Source organism: Osmerus eperlanus, chromosome 17 (genome assembly GCF_963692335.1).
Source record: "Osmerus eperlanus chromosome 17, fOsmEpe2.1, whole genome shotgun sequence".
Taxonomy (NCBI): Eukaryota; Metazoa; Chordata; class Actinopteri; order Osmeriformes; family Osmeridae; genus Osmerus; species Osmerus eperlanus.
Genome location: NC_085034.1, coordinates 1,939,181 through 1,951,547, shown reverse-complemented (window position 1 = coordinate 1,951,547; position 12,367 = coordinate 1,939,181). Strand labels below are relative to the sequence as shown.

The 12,367-nt window shown below is 53.3% G+C and overlaps 1 protein-coding gene across 1 annotated transcript in view; it reads right to left on the bottom strand.

Annotated features, from left to right (window-relative positions):
- The window catches only part of exoc4 (exocyst complex component 4), a 26,655-nt gene that overhangs the window by 1,431 nt on the left and 12,857 nt on the right, over positions 1 to 12,367 (bottom strand). Inside the window, exons 9-11 of the mRNA XM_062483631.1 lie at positions 12,011 to 12,176; positions 3,108 to 3,253; positions 849 to 937 (exon numbers count right to left, since the gene is read on the bottom strand). Coding sequence (XP_062339615.1) covers positions 849 to 937; positions 3,108 to 3,253; positions 12,011 to 12,176 — 401 coding nt within the window. The remainder of the gene's footprint in view (positions 1 to 848; positions 938 to 3,107; positions 3,254 to 12,010; positions 12,177 to 12,367) is intronic.

The window sequence follows — 12,367 nt, the reverse complement described above, 5'->3', positions numbered from 1 at the left end:
TGGCGATGTGGAGTCAAGAAAATAAGAAATCTCATCTCCTTCAACACTTCAAGGCATTCAACCGGCCCAAATACCACACACACACACACTCTCTCTCTTTCACACGCACACACAGTCGTATCAGTTCTTTTTAACCCCATGTTAATCCGAGTCTTCTGTCTGTCTCTCCTGTGAGTGGGTTTCGGCGTGATGGACGTTTTCTATCAAAGCGGAATCGTAGCTCGGAGGCAGAGGGACATTTAAATGTCTGCCGCGTTCGATACAGGCTGGGCTCCTCTCCAACATAACTAAAGGTAATATTCCCCCTCGGGCAGCTTCAGAGCTAAAGACCAGGAGGACTCTCTGAAGACCTTCACCCTATGAAGTACCCTGGAAAATGTCATTATGAGAATATTGACATATGACCAAAATGTATGGTGTGAGTATACTCCATCCAGTATGACCATCTTGATGTTCAACTTGACAACTCCCTCTCTTCTCCCCCCCCTCCCTCTCTCCCTCTCTCCCACCCTCCCTCTCTCCCTCTCTCCCACCCTCCCTCTCTCCCTCTCTCCCCCTCTCTCTCCCCCTCTCTCCCTCTCTCTCCCTCTCTCTCCCTCTCCCCCTCTCCCCCTCTCATAATTACTCCCCTCTGCTATCCTTCCACCTCCCCTCTCTCCTCTAAAGCGCTTCACAACCCTCCCTCCATCCATCTCTTTCCCTTCCGCCTCTCTCTTTCCATCCCTCCATTCTGTGATACCTCTCCTCCCCTCCATCCCATCATCTCTCCCTCGTGTGCCAACTCCTCCATTCTGTAACCCTCTCCTCCTCCCCTGAACCCATGCTTATCTCTCTCCTCCCATCCCTACCTTGGAGTTCTCCACTCTTGCTGTAGAGTTCTCTCCTCTGCTCTCGGAGGTAGGCACTCATGCTGATGGCGTGAGACGACGACTCAAACCTGGAACACACACAAGGCCAGTCAGGATAACACACACACACACACACACACAAAGCCAGTCAGGATAACACACACACAAGGCCAGTCAGGATAACAGACACACACACGAGGCCAGGCAGGATAACACACACACATTTTACCATCACTTATTTTGGGTGGTATTGTGTTCAGGTGTGGTTGGGTGCAGGTGTGGGGTAGTGTTGGGTGCAGGTGTGGGGTAGTGTTGGGTGCAGGTGTGGGGTAGTGTTGGGTGCAGGTGTGGGGTAGTGTTGGGTGCAGGTGGGGTAGTGTTGGGTGCAGGTGGGGGTAGTGTTGGGTGCAGGTGTGGGGTAGTGTTGGGTGCAGGTGGGTAGTGTTGGGTGCAGGTGTGGGGTAGTGTTGGGTGCAGGTGTGGGGTAGTGTTGGGTGCAGGTGTGGGGTAGTGTTGGGTGCAGGTGGGGTAGTGTTGGGTGCAGGTGTGGGGTAGTGTTGGGTGCAGGTGTGGGGTAGTGTTGGGTGCAGGTGTGGGTAGTGTTGGGTGCAGGTGTGGGGTAGTGTTGGGTGCAGGTGTGGGTAGTGTTGGGTGCAGGTGGGGTAGTGTTGGGTGCAGGTGTGGGTAGTGTTGGGTGCAGGTGGGGTAGTGTTGGGTGCAGGTGTGGGGTAGTGTTGGGTGCAGGTGTGGGGTAGTGTTGGGTGCAGGTGTGGGGTAGTGTTGGGTGCAGGTGGGGTAGTGTTGGGTGCAGGTGTGGGGTAGTGTTGGGTGCAGGTGTGGGGTAGTGTTGGGTGCAGGTGTGGGGTAGTGTTGGGTGCAGGTGTGGGGTAGTGTTGGGTGCAGGTGTGGGGTAGTGTTGGGTGCAGGTGTGGGGTAGTGTTGGGTGCAGGTGGGTAGTGTTGGGTGCAGGTGTGGGGTAGTGTTGGGTGCAGGTGGGTAGTGTTGGGTGCAGGTGTGGGGTAGTGTTGGGTGCAGGTGTGGGGTAGTGTTGGGTGCAGGTGTGGGGTAGTGTTGGGTGCAGGTGTGGGGTAGTGTTGGGTGCAGGTGTGGGGTAGTGTTGGGTGCAGGTGTGGGTAGTGTTGGGTGCAGGTGTGGGGTAGTGTTGGGTGCAGGTGTGGGTAGTGTTGGGTGCAGGTGTGGGGTAGTGTTGGGTGCAGGTGTGGGGTAGTGTTGGGTGCAGGTGGGGTAGTGTTGGGTGCAGGTGTGGGGTAGTGTTGGGTGCAGGTGGGGTAGTGTTGGGTGCAGGTGTGGGGTAGTGTTGGGTGCAGGTGTGGGGTAGTGTTGGGTGCAGGTGTGGGGTAGTGTTGGGTGCAGGTGTGGGGTAGTGTTGGGTGCAGGTGTGGGTAGTGTTGGGTGCAGGTGTGGGGTAGTGTTGGGTGCAGGTGGGGTAGTGTTGGGTGCAGGTGGGGGGTAGTGTTGGGTGCAGGTGTGGGGTAGTGTTGGGTGCAGGTGTGGGTAGTGTTGGGTGCAGGTGTGGGTAGTGTTGGGTGCAGGTGTGGGGTAGTGTTGGGTGCAGGTGGGGTAGTGTTGGGTGCAGGTGTGGGGTAGTGTTGGGTGCAGGTGTGGGGTAGTGTTGGGTGCAGGTGTGGGGTAGTGTTGGGTGCAGGTGTGGGGTAGTGTTGGGTGCAGGTGTGGGGTAGTGTTGGGTGCAGGTGGGGTAGTGTTGGGTGCAGGTGGGGTAGTGTTGGGTGCAGGTGTGGGGTAGTGTTGGGTGCAGGTGGGGTAGTGTTGGGTGCAGGTGTGGGGTAGTGTTGGGTGCAGGTGGGGTAGTGTTGGGTGCAGGTGTGGGGTAGTGTTGGGTGCAGGTGGGGTAGTGTTGGGTGCAGGTGTGGGGTAGTGTTGGGTGCAGGTGTGGGGTAGTGTTGGGTGCAGGTGTGGGGTAGTGTTGGGTGCAGGTGGGGTAGTGTTGGGTGCAGGTGTGGGGTAGTGTTGGGTGCAGGTGTGGGGTAGTGTTGGGTGCAGGTGTGGGGTAGTGTTGGGTGCAGGTGTGGGGTAGTGTTGGGTGCAGGTGTGGGGTAGTGTTGGGTGCAGGTGTGTGAACCAGGCAGACAGACCGCGCTGTCAGGAAGCTCTGACAGGAAGCTCAAGGTCAGAGTGGAGCGATGGAGGGAGAGGAGGAGAGGAAACACACAGAGAGAAGAGAGGAAGAGAGAAGCTATGGAATGTTGCATACTCTCAAGGTAGTGTTGGGTATCTTACTTGAACAGAGACTGCTTGGGCCGTTGAGGTTTCTTCTTGGCGAAGAAGGCGGCGAACTCGCTCCCGGTGCTGGTGTAGGACAGCTGGGCGGAGGCCTCGGTGGAGCTGCGAGTGTTCTTCACGTCCAGATAGTCCATCAGCAGAACCTGCAGAACACAGAAGGACTCTGTGAGGACTCCTGGAACCTCCTGGAACCTCCTGGAACCTCCTGGAACCTCCTGGAACCTCCTGGAACCTCCCGGAAGCTTCTGGAACCTCCCGGAAGCTTCTGGAAGGTTCATAACTGTAACATAACATAAACCTACGGCTTTGAAATGATCAAAAGACATCTCACAGTAGCTGTTATTAACTATGGATGTGAAACGGGGAGTCATCCGATTCGATTTGACACCAGTACGAGTTTACAAAGATAACTCCAAATGGGACGCGCAGCGACAACACAGAAGGTAGGCACGGCGTTACGCAACATGTCACCGTTTTAACAAAACAACAAACAGAGCCATCTGTTATTAGCAGGACTACATTACGGTGGATTGTCACATGACGCTGATGAGCTCAGGCCCTCAGCGAAGCCACACTTCTCCAGACCTGACACGCTGCCTACAGGCTCAGATCCGTCTGAGTGATTCATGTACAGCTCCATCACAGTCGCATCAAAGTTCATGCATTCCTAATCGAGATCTAACAATAACCCACGAACGACATACTCAAAACTCTGACGCGACTGCCAAAGTTAACTTTCTCCATTCTCTACCTCTCAATCTCTCTCATTGTGGGAATACATATGTTCTAAATTGGCTCCCCATTTCTAATAGCTTCATAATTTACAGGGTCATTTGGCCTCCGTGGTTCTAATTCTGACCAGCGTGTGAGTGTGTGAGAGTGTGTGTGTGTGTGTGTGTGTGTGAGTGTGCGTGTGTATCTGCTCAAAGTGGGGTGAGAGTAATGGCTGAGCAGATGGAAATCCAGCCGACCCCTAATGATGATGTCATTAAAGCTGCAGAGAAGACCCCAGTCACTGAGGAGGGAAGCCAGCACACACACACACACACAATGTTCACACACACACAATGTTCACACACACAATGTTCACACATATAAAATTCAATATAGGTGCATATTTAGTGTTGACCAAATGTTGAATTCTACCCCCCCCCCCCCACCACACACACACACACACACACACACACACACACACACACACACACACACACACACACACACACACACACACACACACACACACACACACACACACACACACACACACACACACACACACACACACACACACACACACACACACACACACACACACACACACACACACACACACTGCAGAGACAGCAGAAAGCCCATGGGCCTGGCGAGTGTGGCGCTGTTGCTAATCGTATCAGTGTATTAACTACTAATGATGGTGTGATGGAGGCCAGGCCAGCGAGCACAGCAGCCACAGGACCTAATGAAACACCAGCGCTCTGCTGATGAAGGGCTCCCACCACACTGGAATTACATTAGTCCACAGAGAGAGAGAGAGAGATCTGGAGGCAATTAAGCACCCGGATAAGTAGAGGACAAGGGAGGAGAGAGAGAGTGGATGGAAGAGAGACGGGGGGGAGACAGGAGGGGAGACAGGTGAGCAGAGGAAGACAGAATATGCAGAAGATTTAAGTTTGCTGTGTGTGTGTGTGTTTGTGAGAGTGTGAGTGTGTGTGTCTGTCCGAGCACGTGTTACTGAACAAGCAGGAAGTCTATCACCACACCAGTCAAGGACATTACATCTAATTAAAATCACCTTTATTCCAGCAACAGGCCGTCTTATTCCAGTGTTTCCTGTCCTGAGTTGTATCAGATCTTATTAATGTCACCTTTAGGTGGGCAGACGGCTCCTTAAGAGCACCAGGCTCAGAGACGCCCTGTCTGTTGTATGAAAGAGAGGAGGGAGAGAGACAGAGACGGAGGGAATTAGAGAGAGACAGAGAGAGAGAGGTTCCTCTCTGTCAGGGTTCAGGGATGATGAACAGCAGCATTATCACAGCTGCCAAAACAAAGAGTGCTCTGTGTCACACCTAGAGCCCAGCACTGTAGCAGACCCCCCCCCCCCCCACACACACACACACACAAACACCCTCTCCCTCCCTCCCTCTCTTCCACCCACACAGTTCTCATGAAAAGAGACCCCAGCCAGGTGAAAGTGAGACAAAGGGCTGCCCTAAGACAGCTCCTCACATGCCATGTCAACACGCACTCTGACAGCAGCATAATACATTTAGTCATTTTCATTTAGTCATTTACCCGGCCTCACACCGCGCCTCAGAATCACCGCTCCCCAACGCTTCTGAATGGGGATCTCTGACACAAAAGAATGACCCGCTCTTTCGTGTCTCGAAATCTCTGTCATTAACGATTCCTCACAAACACCTTTGGCGAGGAGAGATGACCAAGCCCAGCCATCTGAAGATAAAGCCAGCGGGTCCTGCCGAATGATCCGACTCCCCGCGTCAGTCAAATTAGCTTAGCCACGTAGCGTATGTAGCTGAGGATATATACAATGCTACAGTTGGTAGGCCTGCCTCTGATGAGACCCGGCAGCTAACATGGTCCATGTTTCAGGTTGCCTTTCTGTCGCTGCAGGCCATCTGCTGTAGCGGCTAACAGGGATGACACAAGTAGCCTAGCAACTAACAGGTATGACACAGGTAGCTTAGCAGCTAACAGGTATGACACAGGTAGCCTAGCGGCTAACAGGTATGACACAGGTAGCTTAGCGGCTAACAGGTATGACACAGGTAGCCTAGCGGCTAACAGGTATGACACAGGTAGCCTAGCGGCTAACAGGGATGACACAGGTAGCCTAGCGGCTAACAGGGATGACACAGGTAGCCTAGCGGCTAACAAGGATGACACAGGTAGCCTAGCGGCTAACAGGGATGACACAGGTAGCCTAGCGGCTAACAGGGATGACACAGGTAGCCTAGCGGCTAACAGGTATGACACAGGTAGCCTAGTGGCTAACAGGGATGACAGGGTTCCATTGCAGGGAGGCTGGGGCTGGGGTTAGTCTCTGATGACCCCTGGATAACAGGCACCATGGGAAGGGCCCAGATTGGCCCAGTGAACACCCACATGGGATTGTCACAATCAGAGGCTGTGACCTTCACAGGCTGGCTGGTGGACTGGCTGGCTGGTTGAACTGCTAGCTGGCTGGCTGGATCCAAGGAAGATCCTGGTCAGAGGGGAGGTAGAGGAAGTCCTGTGATGGATGGAAATGGCTGTTCACACCAGATAACTGAGCCAACACTCACACACTCCGGCTGTGTGTGAGTGTGACTTGAAATATGCTTCAACAGTCCTTGCTCTACTATGCTCTTCTCAGCACCTGCAACACTTGAGTGACTTGGGCCTCCTCCCAGGTCCTGCTCACAGTCCTGGACTGTGGTTAGTCTCTCCTGCCCAGGAGAGAGCTTCGATGGCTGGCTGCCATCAGACTCCATCACCAGCAGGCAGCAGAGCCAGCCTAGAGCCTGGGCAGAGTAGGGCGTATCCGGTCTAACGAACAGGATGTGGCCTCTCCATTAGCCCTGCTTGGCCCCGGACCAACATGTCTAATTAATGAAGACAGACACTGATGGGGCTCCAGGTGAAAACCTGTGTTTCTGATGACTTATTAAGGAAATTAAGTGGAATAAACGTTGTGTGTCCCCCCCCGTCCCACCCTCTTTTTCCTGTTCCTTTGTGAGGCTGCAGTGGTAGAGGTTTCAGCTGTCTGGCTTGAGTGTCTCACAACTTGTGGTCTCCGTTTTTTATATATATTTTTTATCGGTTTTGCTATTTCTGAAAGAAACCTTATTGACAGGCGCCCATACCACTCATTGACAGGTGCCTCTGGAGTTATCTTGCTAGTCGAAGCCCACGGAATGACCTTGGAAATCAAACAGGTTTGTTGTTCCATTGATCTGGTTCTTCTGGAAACTTCCATCACCTTCAAAAGGTTCTAAGGCCAAGCTTCGCCCACGACAGTCCCACTGGACTGGACCACTGCGAGGCCGACAGGGGTGTCGGGCCATACCACTCCTCCTCGGTGAAGACATTCTATTGACAAGCAGCCAGCAACACGGCTCCGTCCAGAGAAAGAGAGAGAAAATTAAAGTCTGAGTGTAAAAGAATGAATACTCATCCATCAGCAGAATCTCTGACCATGGTTACGAGATTCCGTGGTTACGAGAAAAACAGCAGCTTTCGTAACACTCGCCAACCAGTGACAGCAGGCGGTGGCGGTTATTCAACAGTATCGATATGCCGGATTGCGCGGCGCTCCAGTGATATGTAAATATGACACAGGGACGGGGAGATTAATACGTTGGGGCAAATGGCCCCAGCCTTGTCTTCTCTTCACATCTCATTAAAAGCAGATGATTGTCTCCTGGCTTGACCCTGGCAGCTCAATCCTCCTGCTTCTCCCTGACGGAAGGAGATGACGACCTGCATATCGGAGGCCTTGTGTGGAGTTATGTATTTATATCTTTTTATGGCTTTTTATGGCTCCCTCTTTATGGAAAAGAGGGAGAGAGGGAGAGAGGAAGAGATAGAGAGAGAGAGAAATAGAGGAAGAGAAAGGGGGGGAAAGAGAGCCATAAGATGAACTCTGTTGTGTCAGCAAAGATTTCTGTCCGTGTGAAGTGCTGAACACCTCAGCCAACAGCAGGTCTGCACCCCCCCATTCCCCCGCGCCTCCAGCAGGCTCTTCTCCCTTGACCAGAGATGCTATCCGTCGCTACATTACCACATTTGTCTTGACTTGTTTACGGTGAACCGCTGAACGGCTTCCAGGCAGTTTCTCATCGAGATAGGGCTTGTTTGGGAAGCAGATAACCACAACATCCATCTTGAGGGGCGCTTGCCCCAAAACTTCCCTCTGCCGACGACGCTCATTAAAACCGTTATCTGCACTCCGGTCACACCGCGCACCGGGGCTGCGTCCACGGCCGTCACCGTGACGACACGCCATGGCAGAATGCACAAGCGGGTCGCGCTAATTAACAAACCAAGACGCCTTCGGAGGTCAAAGGGGGGAGAGTGTTGATATCACGTTGACAAGCCATGCCAAAGATAGGCCCCCTTATGTATAATACTGTGTCTCAAATGATCTCCACTCTCAAACTGCCTGATGCTAAAAGGTTGTGTACTTCTCTTCTCTGGCTTCAGTAGGCTTCGAGGACGAGGCACGTAACGCAATTTCACTGATGTTTTTCATTAAATCGGTTTAGTTACTTTTAGCTACATCAAAACTGAAGTTGTTGGAGTGGATGAGAGTTTTACATAAATGGCGGTGGTGATTTACTGGACAGACAAGCATATCCATTGTAATTGGATCTAGACAACGTTTTTAAAAGCTTTGGAGTGCTTCTAACCGTGGGACGGTTCATGATGGATCAGGGGAAAATAACCGTTGTCGAAAAAGAAGTAAACATTTTGAATACCCCTGCCTGAAAATACAGACTTTGTGCCAGAAATCAATACTCACACCCTCTTTGGGGAAAGCGTTTGAAACCATATTGGTGGAGGTGGGGGGGGGGGGAATCTCCACTTCCTAACCCTGAGAGTAATACTGACGGCAGCAAGCTGCTGGTTTGGTGTTCCGGTCGATACCTCCCAAGACTGGGCACGCAGCGGGAAGGGAGAAGCAGAGCTACATGGATCTAGACTTTCAGAGGAGGGCTGTTAACCTCCTCTCCGGCCTCGCGGGGCACTCCGGCCGGGCGCCGTGCTAACCGTGCAGAGCGGGAGCCCAGTGGCGGTGTCCGTGTAACTGCGAGGCCATCGTGTTCCTGTCGGCACCGCTCTCCGTCTCGCGTCATGTCGAGCAGAAAGGTCGCCCGGCTTCCGCGCTCCTCCACCTAGAGGCTGCAGGCGGGGGGGAGATGGGATCAACCAAGACCGGAGTCCAAGAGACGGGGACTCTTAATAACATGTTGCCACAAGGGAGGAAAGTTCGGAAGTAGACTATGGAATTGTTGTGGTTTTTTTAAACCCTGCCCTGATCCACACACACACGCACGCACACACACACACACACACACGCACACACTTCTGTGCCAGCTGTAAGATTGAGCCAAAAAGTCCTTACTTCCTCTGGAGGACCAGAATTGCATCATCCAGTCCTGGGAGAGAAGACTCACAAACCGCACTACACACACTACACACACACTACACACACACTACACACACACTACACACACTACACACACACTACACACACTACACACACACTACACACACACTACACACACTACACACACTACACACACTACACACACTACACACACTACACACACTACACACACACGTCACAAAGACACATGACTACCTGCCCTTAGCAAGCCCCCATGCGTACCAGAACATGGCTAGCATGTCCTAGTTTGAGGAGGGGGCAGGGGGCAGGGGCAGACTGCAGGCGGTCAGGGGTACTGCACCGCTGGACGACCTCTGGAGACGTCTCCATGACAGGAGGGAGGAAAGGTAGGCAGACAGCACGGAGCGCAGGAAGGAGAGGTTAGGGAGGGAAGGATGGAGAGAGACAGAGAGAGAGAGAGAAAAGAGAAACGCGTTAAAGAAAGGGGGAGGACAGAGAGAGAGAGAAGGGGGGATGAGGAAGGGGAAGATGGGCTTTCATAAAGATACGATCGTCCAGGAAATAATAGCATGAGTGAGTGAATAAGAAAGCCTCGTTTCCCATAATGAGTATTCTAATCAAGAGATTACATTATCTGGCATCGCGGCAGCGGGGGAGCGAGGGGCCCCTGGCAATAGGGTGCTGCTGGTGGCCGCATGCCGGAGAACAGCGTAATGCCTTCCATTACTGCAGAGGCACAGCATAGGGCTACACACTCACATAACCACTCCCTCCCTCCCATCATCCCTCCTATCATCCCTCCCTCCCTCCAGGTTTGGTTCTCAAACTTCTCCTTATCTTCACCTCCACAACCTCCACTGGTCAAATCAGCATCCATCTGTTATTCTGTCTATCCATCCATCCATCCCTCCATCCCTATGATCTAAAGAACAAAAAGCATTTGTTGTCTCTTTCTTACTCCATCTCTCTTCAATCTTTTATCACAAACTGGATAAAAACACATATTGAAGAAACTATAAAGCACATTCAATCAATGTCTTAGATTTGTGTGTTGGTGTGTGTGTGTGTTGGGGTGTGTGTGTGTGTTGGGGTGTGTGTGTGTTGGGGTGTGTGTGTGTGTTGGGGTGTGTGTGTGTTGGGGTGTGTGTGTGTCAGGTTTGTCCATCTTTAGAAAAGTTCAGGCTGCCTTAGCAACAGTGTCGTCGGCGCATTTCATTCAGAGTAGGTCTGATTAGAGGAGAGGGGGGAGGGCGGGAGGGAGACAGAGACACACAGAGAGAGAGAGAGAGAGAGAGAGAGAGAGAGAGAGAGAGAGAGAGAGAGAGAGAGAGAGAGAGAGAGAGAGAGAGAGAGAGAGAGAGACAGAGACAGAGAGAGAGAGACAGAGAGAGAGAGACAGAGAGAGAATAAGAAAATACATCTCCAAGGTCAAAGCCTGACTTTTGGCTGTCTGTGCTGATGGAGAGATGACAACCCTCTTAACTCCCCTCTCTCACCTCCTCCCCCTCCTCGCTCTCTCCCCTCCTCCCCTCTCCTCCTCCTCTCTCTCTTTCTCTCTCTCTTACAGAACAAAGGGACTGACCACAGACCCTGGAAGACATTGAATCAACACGAACCCCGCTGGAGAGAGACTGGAAAGGAACTAAGTGAATGGAGCTTCAGTTAAATAACAGAGACAAACCACCACATAACGATAGACACCAAAACTGCAACAAAGAGCAGCTGTCAACTTAACAAAATATGATATAGCAAATATTACAAAGTCTCTTTTAATTATTTCATCTTGATTTGATCTATTATTCCTTTAATCTTAAGTGAACTTTCCCTTTCTAGGCAGACACCGGAAGGAACAAACGACTGTTCCGCAACAGCAGCTCTGTAATCCAGCTCAATTCCTGATTCTACATGGAAACAGGGTGAAAGAATTGTGGAGACAACACCCTCTCAATATATATATATATATATATTTTTGCAAATATCAAGCTCAGCTTCTCTCACTCTCCATTCTTCTCCCTAAGTAGCAGGGAGCCCCTCGCCGTAAGTCTGCGTAGGTGGACAGCTTTCAGAGCAGGGAAGTGGAGAATGCAGAAGACTGATAAGGTAAAGCGGGTCTGGTAACATGGAAGAGGCAGAGCCTGAGGCTTCTGGCTGGAGAACAGCTAGTTAGATCCTGGGTGAGGGGCTCCCTGGGCGAGGGGCTCCCTGGGTGAGGGGCTCCCTGGGTGAGGGGCTCCCTGGGCGAGGGGCTCCCTGGGCGAGGGGCTCCCTGGGTGAGGGGCTCCCTGGGTGAGGGGCTCCCTGGGTGAGGGACTCCCTGGGTGAGGGGCTCCCTGGGCGAGGGGCTCCCTGGGCGAGGGGCTCCCTGGGTGAGGGGCTCCCTGGGCGAGGGGCTCCCTGGGTGAGGGGCTCCCTGGGTGAGGGGCTCCCTGGGTGAGGGGCTCCCTGGGTGAGGGGCTCCCTGGGCGAGGGGCTCCCTGGGCGAGGGGCTCCCTGGGTGAGGGGCTCCCTGGGTGAGGGGCTCCCTGGGCGAGGGGCTCCCTGGGCGAGGGGCTCCCTGGGCGAGGGGCTCCCTGGGCGAGGGGCTCCCTGGGTGAGGGGGCCCCCTGTGGAGGTGCATGGTGAAGGGGGGCGGGGGGGCTGTTCACACAGTGGGAACGAACAGAGCTGGTCGAACAGAGTGTGTGTGTCTGTGAACCTTCCTCTGTAAGAGTGTGTGTGTGTGTGTGTCTGTGAACCTTCCTCTGTAAGAGTGTGTGTGTGTGTGTCTCACCTGCAGCACGGTCTGGATCTTGGCGTAGACGTCGGCCTGCTCGTACAGCTTGATGGCGTCGGCGGGCGAGGCGGCTGTCTGCTGCAGCTGGGCCAGCACCACGCTGTGGGCGAGAGCCACTGCGTTGAACTTGTCAAACAGCAGCTCCAGCAGCTCCAGCAGCAGCCTGCAGAGGGCGCCAGAGGGAGAGACACACGGTCAGGGAGGGAGAGAGGGAGGGAGGGAGAGAGGGAGGGAGAGAGGGAGAGAGGGAGAGAGGTAGGGAGGGAGAGAGAGAGGGAGAGAGGGAGAGAGGGAGGGAAGGAGGGAGGGAGGGAGGGAGAGAGGGAGGGAGAGAGGGAGAGAGGGAGGGAGAGA